Source organism: Mus caroli, chromosome 16, assembly GCF_900094665.2.
Source record: "Mus caroli chromosome 16, CAROLI_EIJ_v1.1, whole genome shotgun sequence".
In the NCBI taxonomy this organism is placed as follows: domain Eukaryota; kingdom Metazoa; phylum Chordata; class Mammalia; order Rodentia; family Muridae; genus Mus; species Mus caroli.
Window position 1 is genome coordinate 86189876 of NC_034585.1, and position 16121 is coordinate 86205996.

Here is a 16121-nt window from a genome sequence, read left to right on the forward strand (position 1 = left end):
TTCAGGGAAGCATTGTGAGAGCTGGAGTCTGGACTACCAGAGAGAGCCTTTTAAAGCTGAGCAGGCTTTCTGGCAAGTATAGACCCAAACACGGGAGGGAGGGAGGGAGGGAGGACGGATCCTCAGGGTAAGCTGAATACAGCCCACAAGCAACCCTGCCTCAGTAAAGTGGAGAATGATCTGCAAAGACACTCAGAGTCGACTTCACACACACACACACACACGTTCACACTTTCCACACATGCATAAACAGGGGAGAACTGTAGAAAGGAAAACAAGTAAAATAGAAATGAATGTATTGTCACAGTGCAGGAGGCAGAAGGTAGAACATTGTCTACCTGGTGTAACTGAGAAAGAGAGTCAGTCACCATTCCTAAGAAACTGGATCCAGCCAATCTGAGCACTATGTGCCTGAAAGACTCTGCGTACTGCACACAGGGGCTGCAGAAGACCTGAGAGGTCTGGAACAGTCTGTTTCCACAGCCCCCTGCCCCCACTGACTTATCTGGTGTGGGGGTTCTGGGTTTGATCTCTGGTGTCACAGGGGGAAAGAAAAAGAAAGAGGAGAGGAGAGGACAGGACAGGAAGAGACCGACCCCCAGCTTACCCAGATGCTTTTGGGCACAAGCCCATAGCAAGGTGAAGTAAATGGGAGCCGAGACAGAGGTGAGCATCAAGGCCCTGAGGGGAGGAGGAGATGGGAGGGAGAGGGGGTGGGGAGTGGGGGGTGGAGGTGGGCACAGAAAGCAGGGCCCAAGTACCAACAAGCAGCAGAGCGTCATCCCACACCAAGTTATCATAGAAAACCACTGAACAGCCAAGGCTACTCCACCCCAGTGGACAGTGATGCCACCATTTCAATCAAGCCATGGGGTGCTGTGGACCTGATCCAGGTCTTCAGAGACCAACTTAAACCCAGGACTTAAATAACCCAGAAGCAGGGAGGCAGGATTCAGCAAAGAATGAACATCAAACCTTTATTCTAAAAACAAAGACAAAACTAGAAGCAACGGCAGAGATATTATTCTGAAGAGAAATAAACCCATTTTAAAACAGAAGAAATGAAAGAGTAGGTATAAAAGGGCTGGAGGAGACAGATACAGAGTTGGACCGGGATTCATGAAGAATCTCCCTCCAGGGAGCAGAGCAACTGGACAGCAGGTTCAGGGCCGTGATCTTGAAGTGGAGGGTTTCAAAGAGTGTGCCCAAGAACACCGACCTGAAAGGACTACCCAAAGTATGTCCCACTTTAACCGTACTGGAGCGCGTGGAAGGAAAAACGATGCAGTTCTAAAGAAAACAGAGCAGCTTCAGATGTTGGCCACAGTGCTTTGTTGCAAAAGGAAATTGAGTAACCTGTTTAATAGTCTTAGGGAAAGATTGAGGCAAGGATTTTTAATATCCTGAAAAACTAATTTTCAAATGCTGCACAGACAAACTTTACCAATTTGTAGGGTCTCAAGGGGTACCTGTTATTTCTAGTGTCTATTTATCTGTCCACCTATCCATGTGTTCTGTCTATTCATCTTTCTATCCACCTTTTTTCCCTGTCCACTGAAAAGGTCTAAAAATAATGGTTGATCCCAGCAACAGTGGCATTCCAGATTGTGGACTAGAAATAGCATTTCCTGCTATAGGAAACCAGAATTTCTTGGAAAAAAAAAATCTGATTCTAGGCCTGAAATATGAGCCATTCATGATGAACTTAGAAGGTGTATCCTTTGATAATGGTCAGCTCAGAACTGTGAAGGAACAGTAGAACAGTAAGGGACAGACCGCGCTGGAGAAGCTGTGCTGCCCAGAGAAGGCATGTCCCCAATGATGTGCGCTTGGCCAGTTAGGGTATTCTCACAGCAGTGGGCTGGGCTTGATCCTCCTGCCTCTAACCGTGCGCTAGGATTACAAGCATGTACCACTGCTGTTGACTATACATTACAAGAATATTTTGCCATAGGAAAATCATGAAGCTGTTAAAGTGGAGACAAATATAAAAGATAAGAGCATTTGTTTTAGCTCCAACTTCTTTTGTTGGCTGGAACACATTCATAAAGATTTATTTCTCTCATTAAATATTTGGTCAGTCCCCGCTGTCACATGTTTTGGAGAGGCAGGTAAAATGGCTGATGCGTTACTTCCCTTTATATTTAGCACCTTTTTCTTTGCTTTTCTTGTGAAATTTATTATGTTTTAAGAACCTGCAAATAAAATAGCATGCAGAAATTAACTAGACCCAAAGTCTATACAGTACATTTGTTGCTTTTGCATTTACCATCATTACTGTTTTGTTTTATTTTATTTTAAACACAATCTTCTGTAGCCCAGGCTGGCCTCAACCTCTCTCTGTAGCGAGGGTGACTTGAATTTCCACGAATCCTGTGGATCAAGGATCGTACGTCCCTGGAGTTCTGGGGTTGTGAGCATGTGACTCCACACGTGGTTGTGTCCTACTGGGGTTGACCTCAGGACCTCCTGGGTAGCAGGAGGACACTTTACTAACTGAGCCTCATCTCTGACCCCAGTGCTTTTCTTATCAATCCTCCTCCTGATTCATTCTTCTCAAAGTTGAGTGGACAGTCTTCTTGCTATTGATCCTTAAAAGAATAGTGTGGGTCACACAGGAAACGTCAGTGCTGACAGTGGCCACGTGAGTACCAGAACTCAATGCCTTGTGATTCTTCGCATAAGGTTTTGTATTTTCCAACTGTTTAACCTAAGCGTGTGTGTTTCAGTACTATTTTCTGTCTTTCATTCGTTTGTTTGTTTGTTTGTTTGTTTTGGTGCTCTGTTGAGTGTTGAAGCCAGGTCCGAGTGTATTAGCCAAGCAAGCATGTACATGGGCTGTACTCTGAATCCTCTCACCGTTCTATGTGGGGATATATCGCAGCAGAGACAAGGTTTCCTTCCTCTAGCTGTACCAAGTGTCACCGTGCGACTGGCTAAGTTTGCTGGGGCTTTTCTTTTCCAGGTATAGGAGGGATTGCTAGCATGCCACCACTCACAGCTGTTGCTCCCGTGCCAATGGGCTCCATTCCAGTTGTTGGAATGTCTCCACCCTTAGTATCTTCTGTCCCTCCAGCAGCAGTGCCTCCCCTGGCTAACGGGGCTCCTCCAGTCATACAGCCTCTGCCTGCGTTTGCTCATCCTGGTACGTGCCTACGTTTCTCTGGTTAAATGTGTTTTGCCACTGTCTAGTTACCACAGAGGAAGGGATGGTAAATCTCTATTTGAGTTCTCCTTTCCACCCAGCGTAAGACATGGCACGTGCTAAGACTGAAAGGAAAGAAAATAAATGCCATTGTGGAACAGACAGAGAAACCCAGTGGTGAGAACCAAGAGCTGACTTGCCTTCCAAGAGCCCAATAAGAGCAGCAGCGATGGGCAGTATTTGAACATTCTGTATTTTCATTCATCAGTTACTTCTGTTCTTTAACTTCCATGAGTTAGTTGCTAATACACCAGCCACAGAATAGAATTACACAGTGAGGAAAACTGAGCAGTGTTGATAGAACTGGGCAGAGTGGGAAAGAGAGGCAACTAAGTGGCCAAATAGATTAAGCTCACACAGTTAAACACTTGCTTAATTGAAGGAACGGATGTAGTTATTCTGGTTTAGCTAATTTCATTTTGAAACTTTATTCAAAGTCTTTTCCTATAATTAAAGCATCAACTATAAATATAGATAGCCTTGGCCTAACAAATCATAACGAAGTTATAGAAGAATGGGATTCTTTTTAAAAAGCTCTTTGGATATATCTGAGTAACTCAGCAGCATAGGCTTTAGCATTAGATTTGTGTCACTGTTGCTGTACCTGAGCAGCCTGCACTTAGGTATGCGTGTATGCTCCCAGTGAGAGGAGGAATCTAGTAAGCCTCTTCTGTCTGTCCGTTGCAAGTTCTAAGTGTAAGGCTCTACATGATAGCAGCCAACATAGTTCACGGAACTGTCCCAGTGGCGTGAGCAAACCCACACACTTGTTCTCTTTTGTGCTGTGGCAAGGTCGAGGGGGGAGGCTATGGCTAGGGTCTCATCAGGTCAGATGGGAATCACACACAGATCTGCTCCTCCCTAGCATTACAAGTTATCTGGCCAAGACTGGGAAGCCTGTGACTTCTTGGCTGCTACATCTGGAACTAATATTTTAGCTCCTTTGATGGTAAGAAAATGCCATCTTACTTGGAACAGTACCTACAAAATGTTCAGTGATACTAAATGTTCAGTGAAGAGTAAAATTTTATGGATGTCAGCCTTATGCTCAGTCAGGTGATTCTCAGCAGAGCAAATAAATCTAAGAGTGTTTTATTTTGGCAAGAAGACAGAGTATGGGGAGGGGCTGTGACTCCGTGCTGGGGAGGAGGGGCCATGGCTTCAGAGTCATGACTTGGTGTCTAGATGTTTGAACTAAGGGACATTTTCTCACTTTTGTAGAATTAAAACTATTCAATGTTTTATTTTTATAGCAGCCACATTGCCAAAGAGTTCTTCCTTCAGCAGATCTGGTCCAGGGTCACAATTAAACACTAAGTTACAGAAGGCACAATCATTCGATGTCGCCAGGTAAGACTGCTTGGTTTTTGTTTTTAAATTTATTTATTTTTTGTATATGAGTACACTGTAGCTGTCTTCAGACACACCAGAAGAGGGCATCAGATCCTATTACAGATGGTTGTGAGCCACCATGTGGTTGCTGGGAATTGAACTCAGGACCTCTGGAAGAGCAGATAGTGAGTGCTCTTAACTGCTGAGCTATCTCTCCAGCAAGACTGCTTGTTTTTAATGCAGTTACTTAAAGCATTATTTGAGTTTCTTTAAATGAATTTTGTCCTTCTTAATTTTCTTAAAGGTTTAGTTTATGGTTTTGCTTGCTTGTACCTACATATACACATGTATGTATGTGTACCACATTCCTGATGCCCATGGAGGTCAGTGGAGGGAGCTGGAGCCTCTGGACTTGAACCCCTGTGTGACTGCTGGAGATCAAACCCGAGTCCAGCCCCAGCCTTTACTTTTACCTTGTTTAATTTTATAGAATGCTAATAACACCTTTTAAAGTTCTACATAATGTTATTATTACTCATCATTTATTTTTTGAGGATGACAAATGAAGAGCATGCCATTGTCCTAATTTCTTTACAAACAGAATTATGGTAGTACCGGCTGGGTGTACTGCTGAGAGGCAGAGAGAGCGTGCCACAAGTGAGGAGCTGTGTTCAGCAGCAGCACCAGAAAAGAAACAGAACTGGAAGGACTAGACCACTCTCTGGGGAGCTAGGAAAGCCAATTAATGATCTTGTATTAATCATTTAAAAGCTTATGAATTTTTTATATGAGATTTGAGCCAAAGTTGGTCTTGCTTTTAATACTGTCATAATCTCACAGTCTGTCTGCCTTGGTAAAATAGTGTAACCGGATTGTGGTGAACTGCGTCATTCAGATTACTGTCCCTGGTCACATATGTGGCTCACGTTGGCGAGAGTCTCTACAGTCTCATTTCTTATATGTGACCAACCGTAGTTTCATGTTATCTGTCATATGTTTCTTTTACTTCTTTCTGTTTTCTAAGGCTGAGATTTAGGCTCATATTCATGTTAAAATTCCTCCCTGTCTCAAACTGGAGTTTCATGTGTTTTTGACTTTTCTCACATAGTTTTGAATTCTGCCTTAAAATTGCTTTATAATGCTAGAATGACTAACATAGATAGTCAGCAAATATTAAGGCCTTTAGATAGTTGAGTTTTCTACATGTGTAGTGATCTTTTCAATACTGTGAAGTTGTGACGACTTCATAATGGAGCTCCCTAGCTTTCAGGTAAGCTGCTCTTGAGTTTTCAGTCTGCTTCTGCTCGGAGGAATGAGGTAGACAGCTGTTGCTTGATAACACTCTGGAAGAGCGAAGAGCGTCTCTGTGCAACACCCTTTATCTTTGCTGTGCAGGGGCAGATAGTTAGCTTTTAGTCAACAGGCAGGGTTTGGCATTAGCCAAGCATCCGTGAGACAGAATGAGAGAAGTGTTGCAGAAGTACTTACAGCAGCGTCCAGCGTGGTAAGTGTTCTCGCTATGAACTTCCGGGAAGTCAGCAAGGTGGAATCTGTTGACTCCGGGGACTTTACATAGTGAGTGTAACCACATGGACCCCACAGGTCTTAATAAATGACAGTGAAAACTTCAGCGTGTGCCTAAATCTTGATTTGCTGTGTGACATGATTCTCTGTAAGCATGGAAGGAGACGACATGTGGAGCCTTACTTATCTGCCTTCCACATGGAATGCCACTTTCCTGTCTCCATTGTGTTGATGGAGTTACTTGACTATCCATGACACTCTCACAGACTGTCCATGTCAGTGTGATACTTGTGTGGTCTCACTGTAAGCAGGGTTACCTCGGGTCAGCGTTGTAGCTCATTGGCAAGAAGACATCAGTGTTGGATTACAGTCAGGAAAGCGGAGCCCCCATGCTGGCTCCACTGCTCTGCCAGGAATTTAAACCTCCCAGCAGGAAATATCTGACTTCATTAAGAAGTGGGTCCCAGGGACAGTAAGGCAGCTCAGGGTAAGAGTGTCTGCCTCTAAGTCTGAGGACCTGAGTTCAATTCCCAGGACCCACGGGGCAAACAGAGAGAACCAACTCCTGCTGATTGTCTTCTGGCCTCTACACATGGGTCCATGGGTCATGTCATGTGTGCACTCTCTCTCTCTCTCTCTCTCTCACACACACACACACCCCTCAAGTAGATAAATAAATGGAAAAACAAAAAAGAAATGAGTATATTTTGATAACTTGTTGTAGAGAAAGGTAAGTATTTTGAAGTGTACTTTTAAAAAGTCAGTTGTTAGCATTGCTTTTTAACTGAAGGAGAAATTCCTGAATGCTTAGGAAAAACCTGGGCAGTATATAATATCTTAGCTCTGGGAATATTTTCCATGTGTTACTGGAACCTTTGAATTATTAAATAACATGTAGAATATGAGATGGTCACCTGATTTGTTGTTTTTCTTTATAAAAAAAAAGTTTAGCTAGTGTTTTAAAGATTTCCTCTGTGTGTGTGTGTCTGTGTGTGTCTGTGTGTGTGTCTGTGTCTGTGTCCTGTGAATGCAGATGCTCTCAGAAACCAGGAGAAGGTGTTGGAGCCCATGAGCTGGGTCACAGGGAATTGTGGGCTGTGTGACTTGGGTGCTGGCAGCTGGACCTCTGTCCTGGAAGCAAGCACTCTTAACTGCTGAGCCATCTCTCCAGCCCCTAATTTACTTCTTGAAAGATGTCTGTACTGATGTGTAGAGGCACAATGACTGGCTTAGTGGCAGGACTTTCCCTCGACGGGGCCCTGGGTTTGACCCCAACCCCACCAGGAGAGAAAAGGAAACACCGCCAACCTTAGACAGACATGTTTGAACCCCAGCAATCGGTTCTCACAGTGCACCACCCTCCTTCTTCTTTCCCCACAGCGCCCCTCCAGCAGCAGAATGGGCTGTGCCTCAGTCATCAAGGCTGAAATACAGGCAGTTATTCAACAGCCACGACAAAACTATGAGTGGACACTTAACAGGTATTTACAAACAAAAATATAGTCATTGCTTTAAGTACAGCTTGTTTCTAGATACTGAGTCGAGAAAGAGTATTTTCCTGATGCCTTGTCTACTTCCTTACTTCTAGGTAGGGTTCATTGTTTCAGCTCTGCTGTGTTTTCAAGTACTGGTAACTCTATCCACATTACCTTGTCCCCCACTACTTCTGTCTTCACCCTGTTGGTAAACTAGAAAACAGGCCTGAACCCTCTTGCACTGGTGAGTGGGACAGCGGTAGAGAAGGAGCTGTGCACAGGGCGTCTCTCCAATGTGCCCTTGCTGAAGAGGCTGTTCCCTCGGTCAGACATGAGGCTGGATGCAGGGTACCGGGTGTGGAAGGAGCGACTCTGCTGTCCTCATTGCCTGCTGCTTGTCTTTGGATATCATGTCTTTGTCTATGAAAGGAAAGGCTAGGAATTCATTTCCAGGATCTCAGTGGGTTACTGTTATCCTAATAATATCTAAAGCATATTACTCTTATCTGTCAAAAGAGTAGAGAAGCTTTTCAGATAACTTCCCAAATATCTATTGTGAGTACTTAAAACTACCGAATTGAATGCTATAAAAAGCGTAATCTTTAATGAAGATGATTAGAGACCTCTCATGAGCTGTCCCGTCCTGGCAAGTGGAGGGGAAGGAGGGTGAGCTGTCTGGACCAGCCAGTGTGCAGAGACCATGGAACAGCTTCTAAGGTTTGAGACCTGTCTACTCCACTAGCATTTTATTAAGACATGATCAGGGTCGACTCTGGCATGATGCCAGTCAGAAAGGTGCTGTTTAGGTTTGTGTGAGTGAGAAATCACTGTCTGTACACAGCTAAGCTTTACCCAGTGGCAGAGGGACAAATGGCAGCTGGTGACAGAAGATACCTAGTGGCAGCTCATGGGCAAACTGCTTGTGCAGCCTGTGTGGGTTCATCTCTTACACAGAACATTTAATTGTGGTTCTTTATACATTGCTTTGTATTGCTTATGATCATAATTTTTACTTCCAGATGAGAAAAAAATGACTTTTTAAAACATGACTGGAGGAGGCCTTCAGGCTGCTGTGCTCTTGAACCCTGTCTCCATGATAGATGCACACGTTCACCTAACACTAATCAGTGCTCCGTGTTTTTAGGCATAAATACACGCACACGTGCGCGCCTTTGCAGGCACTGAGAAAGTCTTGGTTAACGTCGTTCTGAGAGGGCATGTTTGACACTGTGCTCCATACACACTCGATCTTTCTTAAGAACATTATTGGTATTAGTTGGTATTAGTGTTTTATTGTGAACTAGTTTAATATTCTTTCATGTTGGGATGTGGTTTTTAACTTGTTTCTCTTTTAAAGCTTTTTGTTTTTTTAGATTTATTTATTTATTATGTATAAGTACACTGTAGCTGTCTTCAAACACACCAGAAGAAGGCATCAGATTTCATTACAGATGGTCGTGAGCCACCATGTGGTTGCTGGGATTTGAACTCATGACCTTTGGAAGAGCAATCAGTGCTCTTAACCAGTGCACCATATCTCTATCCCCAGGTTGTATTTTTTTGTTTGTTTGTTTTTGTTTTTCGAGACAGGGTTTCTCTGTATAGCCCTGGCTGTCCTGGAACTCACTCTGTAGACCAGGCTGGCCTCGAACTCAGAAATCCACCTGCCTCTGCCTCCCGAGTGCTGGGATTAAAGGCGTGCGCCACCACGCCCGGCTCAGGATGTATTTTTTATGAGTGATAGAAGTATTACCTATATTCCGAAGATATGGCCTAGACACTTGAATGTAAATCCTTTAAAAAACTATAGCAAAACATAAGCTTTGAAGTATTCCAGTTAGTTCCAGCAAGTATGTAAGGTGCAAATTTTATCTACAAGCCAGATACTGGCAGTCATTGGTATGCTTGAACATGAGAGCAGACACTTACAGCTTCTTAATCTGGTTCAGCAGTTTCAACCACTACAGGTGTAGTGGTCTTATGTTCTGAACAGCAGGCCAGTGACTTAGAGGAGTATCCAGGCTGTGCTTGTCTGTCATCCGCGCCTGTGCTCACAGGTGTTGTTGCCATTTTTAGTATATTAGACACAATGATGAGCCTGAAAACATAGACATAGAAAAAGATTATTTGAACTGAGTGGTAATAATGATTTAGGAATTTTTTATATATTTATGTAACATATACATATGAATACACACATAAATATATGTAACAACAATTAGGGAAGAAAAGGAAGGGGCAAATGATATTCTAATGATATTATAACTCAAGATATCTAAAAATACATTATACCAGGATGAAAAACAACAAATAAGTCAGAGAGAGTAAATGCTATACAGTTCTTTCAAGAATTGTGCATATCCTGCAACCTAACTGACCCATGGCACAGCGGGCAGCAAATGCCCATGGCTAGAGCGTGTGCCATCATCTGTTCTGAATGGGTCACCCTCAATGTCCTGCTCTGTTTTCACAGACAGACGTCTTGGTGTCTTCAAATTCTGGCTCCTTAGAGTGTGTTAGGATGCCAGCTGGCCCATCTGTAGAGTGACCCTCTCTTCCTCTGATCATGTCCCGGTGACTTAGCTGACACAGCTGGCTAGACACACACTCCTTTCCTTTCACATAATCTGATGTATATGTTATCCCGCGCTTTCAAAACAAGGCCTGCAGTTCTTTGTGTAGGGTTGAGGCCTTGAGAGCTCTCCTCCATCCATGTGAGCACATCTGCTGGTGTCATTGTTGTTCAGACTAGGTTTAGGCAGCCATGTTGACGAGCCTGAAACACATATACAAACAATATTAAAGAAACTGAGCAGGTTATAATTATTTAGGAATTTGTTACATATATATGTAATATAAACATATATACACACATGTAACAGGGAGGAAAAGAAAGGGACAAATGATGTAACAATATTGAAATATCAAAAAGAGTACTTAAGAGTAATTTATACCATGATGAAGAGCGGCACACAAGCGACAGAGAGCACGTGTGTGCGTGTGCTGTTACAGAGAAGGTCTGTGAGCCTTTTAATGCTTTCTCTTCCTCTTAGAGATGTGTTTCAGTGCTGTGTGCTTATACATCAGTTAAGTGTGAGAGCCAGTGCTAAGTCTCTCTCCGTTGGACACAAACAGCAGTGGGCTCCATATAATTGCATCTTTTCCATGTGTTCAGGCTCCCTCCGCAGACACAGAGGCATGTAATCGAGTTTGTGGAGTTGAGATTTCAGTTGTCTCGAGAGCTTTCTGTGAGCGGCACTGTAATACCGATGCCCACTATATGTGTGCATGTGCTGCCACAGAGACGGTCTGCCAGGTCAAGGCTCAGTTCTGGCATTCGGTACGATTCTGTCTTAGTTGTTGGGTCTATTTTGATGCTACAACAAGGGTTCCAATTGTAGAGGTAGTTGTGGTCTTCCAGGGCAGGGAGCCATAAACATTTCCATGAGGAGTCGGGGAATCCACAGTGCAGGCTCGTCGGCACTCACGAGTCCTCAGATAAGCAGCGTGGATGTGTGTTGCCGGCTGCATAGACAGCAGTTGCAGTTCTTGCATCTTTGACACTGTGTCCTCAAAGCGGCTGGTTCTCATCCTGAGATGAGTGGGCACAAAAGAGTTTCAATAAAAGCATTTATAATTGCATGAGCAGTCCTGTGTGCCATCATCTGCCAGCCGGTTTGTGGTTACAATTTCTTTCATTTCAGAGGTAAGGTAACTTGTTTCACTAATGTCAGGCAAAGACTGGAGTGCAAGTCTCCCGGCTCCTGGGTAGATAGAGTCAGTTCTCCACGGTTGCTGTGCGTTGTGTGTCTGAAGCAGATTCACACTAGCTCTAAATGGAGAGAGCTGTAACAAGGAGGCTGCCCCCTCAGACTTCACTGTTTTCATGGTGCAAGCTGTCTGAGTAGTGCTACACACTAAAGTGGTCAGCAAGCCTTCATTTCACAATGCTGTAATAACTCGAGATTCTTTACCTTAGTCATAAAAATTATTTAGCACTTAAATACTCCCAACACTCCTGAATCTAGCAGACTGCTTACCATTCATAAGAACCCTGTCTGGAAGCCGCCTGAATGTCACTGAAGTCTAGTGGACACTTGTGACACAGTCCCACGATAATGAGCTGTGTAGCAGTGAGGGCTCTGCTCGAGGCCATGTGTGCTCTATCTACTGAGCAGAGCTAGCCAGGGCTAACAGAAGCATTAGAAGTTGACTCTCCACACCAGGAGAGTCAAAGAAGAGAAGGAAAGAGGCGCTTTTGGGTGCATTCCAGGCAAATGCTCTTTGACAGTCAACTTAGAAAATGAGTTCTAAGAAAAGACATACATTGTGTGAGTTTGCATGTGTACGTGAATGTGCACTTTTCTGCCAATATGCTATATGTAAATAACAGGTAAAAATAGTTCCAGTAATAGAAATGGTACCCATCACCTGCTGGGAACTGTGCATGGGTGTCCAGCTCGGTGTTATGGTTCCTCACCTGTCACAGATGTGCTCAGAGCCCGGACATGAGCAGGCCTGGGAGGGAGGAGCTCCCCTGCCCCAGGCCCTCAGCAGCCCATCTTACTGGTTAGGATGCTTCCCTTCATTTGGGGACATCGCAGCCTCTGCTCCTAGCTATGCAGGAACCCAGCTGCTTCTGTGTTTCACAGTAAGGTGACATTTGGAAACTAATGGGGATCTGAAGTTTATACTTGGGAAAGGAATCTTCCTGTTCCCTGGTTCATGAGTGTTCCTGGCACTGCACCTTTGAGACCGTGCTACACTGTGACTGTTTGCGCTTCCCTGACCCTGGCCCAGCACTCAGAATCTGTCATTACAGAGCTAAAGCTACTCTGTGCCAGGAGTGAAGATGCTCATTATCTTAACAACAGAAAACTCATTTTGAAAGGAAAGTTGAGATTCTAGTGACCTTTAGCTACTCACATCTTTTTTTTTTTTTTTTTTTTTGTTTTTTTGAGGCAGGGTTTCTCTGTATAGCCCTGGCTGTCCTGGAACTCACTTTGTAGACCAGGCTGGCCTCGAACTCAGAAATCTGCCTGCCTCTGCCTTCCGAGTGCTGGGATTAAAGACGTGTGCCACCACGCCCGGCTAGCTACTCACATCTTAATGCATATGTAGTGACATGGTTGGTATTTGTACTGGTACCATTAGAGGACCTCTTTTCTTTGTTTGTTTGATGACAGCCATGATGAGATCAGCTGGTGGTATCTGAGGCAGAAGATACTCAATCTATAGGTATTAAGTCTTCATTTATAAATAAAAGCCCCCCACACACAAAAAGAAATAATCTGGCCAAAGGGGCAGTCTGTTTGACGCTCTAGTCTTTGGGTTTTTTTGAGACAGGATTTCTCTGTAACTGCCTCCGTTCTAGAACCCATTTTGTAGACCATGCTGTCCTGGGACTCACAGAGATCCTCCTGCCTTTGTGCCCCACGTGCTGGGACTAACAGTGTGCACCAGCACACCCAGCCTGAAGCTCCCGTCTTCCGTGTGCTCGCTCCTCACTGGTCATTGGTCAGCTGAGTCTGACCCCCACTGTGCTTTCTTCCCTTGAGCTGTAGCTTTCTTTCCTTCCCGAGGGCTCCTGGGTAATCTGTGCAGTGTTGTGGCAGCAGGAGACTGCGGGGACCTGTGTGCAGCCTCTGGACTCTCAGGGAATGTCTGATGACTCACCTCGTGTCCTTTCTCGGTTTCTGGTTAGGTCCCCAGGCAAGAACTATTCTCATGCAATCAAGTTTACCCCAGGCTCAGCTGGCTTCAATCTGGTAAGGAAGCACAAGTTCCGTGGTTTGTATAAAGCAGAACGCGCTTAGGGCGGGCTTTCCTCCTTGGATTTGAGATTCAGATCCTTGTTTAGAGAGGATGGAATATGCTCAGTCACTGCTCCTCAGTGACAGGGGTAACAACACAACAAGCCCTAAGAACTTGACGTATAGCCTAACAGTTCTTTCTTTTAATAGCTTATTTATTTTCATTTTATGTGCATCAGTGTTTTCCCTGCATGCATGTCTGTGTGAGGATGTCAGATCTTGGAGTTACAGACAGTTGTGAGTTGCCATGTAGGTGCTGGGATTTGAACCTCTAGCAGAGCTGTCAGTGCTCTTGACTGCTGATCCATCTCACCAGCCCCTGCCTAACAATTCTTAACCCAAGGCCAGAGTCCTTTCTCCCAGTGACTTCAGACCAAACCTCTATTGTTTTACTTACAAATACTTTAAGTGTTTTTATTTAACTATAACCATGATGTCACGAGTTCACCTAAATATTTAAGCAGTCATTCATGTCAAATTAGCGAGCTAATCTTCAAATGCCTTACATCAGCTAATAGTTTTATTTGTTCAAAGGAGTAAAACAAATCTATACAATATTTAATTCATATATTTAAATATCTTTTAATGATTATTTGTGTGTGTGTGTATGTGTGTGTGTGTTGTCTACATATATGTCTGTGTACCAAGTACATGCCTGGTGCCCTTGGAAATCAGAAGAGTATAGTGAGAATTTTTTGTTTCTTTAAGAAACACAGAAATATTATGGGAATATGTTTGTCTTAGTTAGGGTTTACTGCTGTGAACAGACACCATGACCAAGGCAACTCTTATGAGGACACTATTTAATTGGGGCTGGCTTACAGGTTCAGAGGTTCATTATTACCAGGGTGGGAGAATGGCAATGTCTAGGCAGGCATGGTGCAGGAAGAACTGAGAGTTCTACATCTTCATCCAAAGTCTGCTGAAAGACTGGTTATGAGGAGGGTCTTATAGCCCCCACCCACAATGGCATACTTTCTCCAACAAGACCATACCTACTAATAATGCCACTCCTTGGCCCAAGCATATTCAAACCACCACAATGGTTTTCTCTTAATCCCAGGTGTGGGATATGGGGCTGCTTCAGATTATCTACGGCAGCTGACTATGATTTGCCTTGTGCTCTGGCAAGGGTGTGATTTTGCCAGCTGCACCTACTTTCTGCCCTTGTGTGACATTTTGACTTCTGAGGACTGTTTAGAGGGTATATAAATGCTGGGCCCCTGAAAGGGGTGGTGGGTTATTGTTTGCAATTTGTTACTTAGTCATACGCAAAGAAGAAACAACAAGAAGAAGAAACTTGATATCCTGATGGCAAAGATCGAACTTGCCCCAAGGAACTTGCTGCCCCTAGTCAGCAGAAGTAGTCTAATGATAACACCGTCCACCCCTGACTTTATTCAGGGATCTCTTTCCTTTCCTCTCGATCCTTTTTTTCCTCTCTTATCTAGTGTTAGGGGACTGAAAGGGTAGAAAAAAATGTGGAAGAAGGTGGAAAAAAGAAGAACCTGCAAAGTCGCATAAGACCAGCTACAGAGGAGGGCAGCATATCCTCTGGATCTGGAGTTAGAGATAACTGAGCCCAGCTCTGTAGTGCTGGGAACCAAACCTGTGTCCTCTGAAAGAGCAGTTAGTGTTCATAACCGCATAGCCATCTCTTCAGCTCATTAATTGATATACTTTAAAAATCCACTTTAATCTCTGTCCTGGTTGGCAACCCTGCATGTGTGCAGACGTAGCACGTGCCTCCTGAGGCACTGCATCAGCATAAACGGCTGATGAGAGTTTGCTTTGCTCTTTGCTCTTTGGGGTGGGACTAGTGGATGCAGAGCAGGTACGTCCTTTGAAATGCACAGTGCCCCTGCTAATGCAAAATAACTTCTAATAGGCCTTGATGAGTGTGGCTCCTGCTAGGAAAGTTTCCTTCTATTTAAATGCTAACCAGAATTATTTTTTCCTCCTCCTCCCCCTTCTCTCCTCCTCCTCTTCTTCCTCCTCCTCCTCCTCTTTAAGAATGAGAATGATTTCTTGTGAAGCCTCTTTTAGTTGTGTGTTGCTGGCAGCCTGGAAAATAAGCCTGCTGTCTACTGCTCACATGCCAAGTCTTGGCATTTGATGCAGGGTGATACGACTTCTCTACAAGAGACTACTAAGCTCATTGCTCCCCTCTCTTCTTACCTTCTGTGTAGTAGAGTCTGCCTTTTCCTTAGAATAGGCCAACTACTGAGTGTTCCCTACCTGTGACACATCCAGTCTCTTGAAGTCTAGTCCAACCAGCACCCCGGGGCCCTCTGAGACAGGTCAAAGCTGTGCAGCTGGTTGAAAGTTTCTTACGGTGCTGTTGTATTTACTTCCACTTTTCATTGATGATTTACCTGATTTCATTGATGATTCAAGGCATTGCTATTAGAATGATATAATTTTTTTTCACACTAAAAAAAAAAAAAAAACTTTACTTTTGGTGGCTCTTACTTAGCCAGTTTATGGGGGAGAATGGGAGTTTTGAAAACCATTTAGTCTGACTTACCCTAAAGCAGCTTGTGCTGTTGACCTGCTTCTGAATAAATGTATGCTCCGACATCTCCTGATTGTGATTGAAAAATCAGCTGTTTACTACATTGACTACTTGGACAAGTTCATCTTTAAGGCTGATGATCATTGGATTGTTAGAATGAGGTGGGAGAAATGCCCCCAACTCCAGAGGTGGACTAGAGACTAGAGAGATCAACCCCTAGATAGGTGAATGGCCCCTGGGTAGAACCTGACTGCTCC

General features: G+C 44.1%; 1 protein-coding gene across 6 annotated transcripts in view; it reads left to right on the plus strand.

Annotated features, from left to right (window-relative positions):
• Nucleotides 1-16121, plus strand: part of Itsn1 (intersectin 1) — a 187515-nt gene that overhangs the window by 69312 nt on the left and 102082 nt on the right. For all 6 annotated transcript variants that reach the window (XM_029470688.1, XM_029470690.1, XM_029470693.1 and 3 more), the window contains 4 exons: nucleotides 2966-3145; nucleotides 4459-4555; nucleotides 7442-7542; nucleotides 13241-13304. In XM_029470688.1, coding sequence (XP_029326548.1) covers nucleotides 2966-3145; nucleotides 4459-4555; nucleotides 7442-7542; nucleotides 13241-13304 — 442 coding nt within the window. The remainder of the gene's footprint in view (nucleotides 1-2965; nucleotides 3146-4458; nucleotides 4556-7441; nucleotides 7543-13240; nucleotides 13305-16121) is intronic.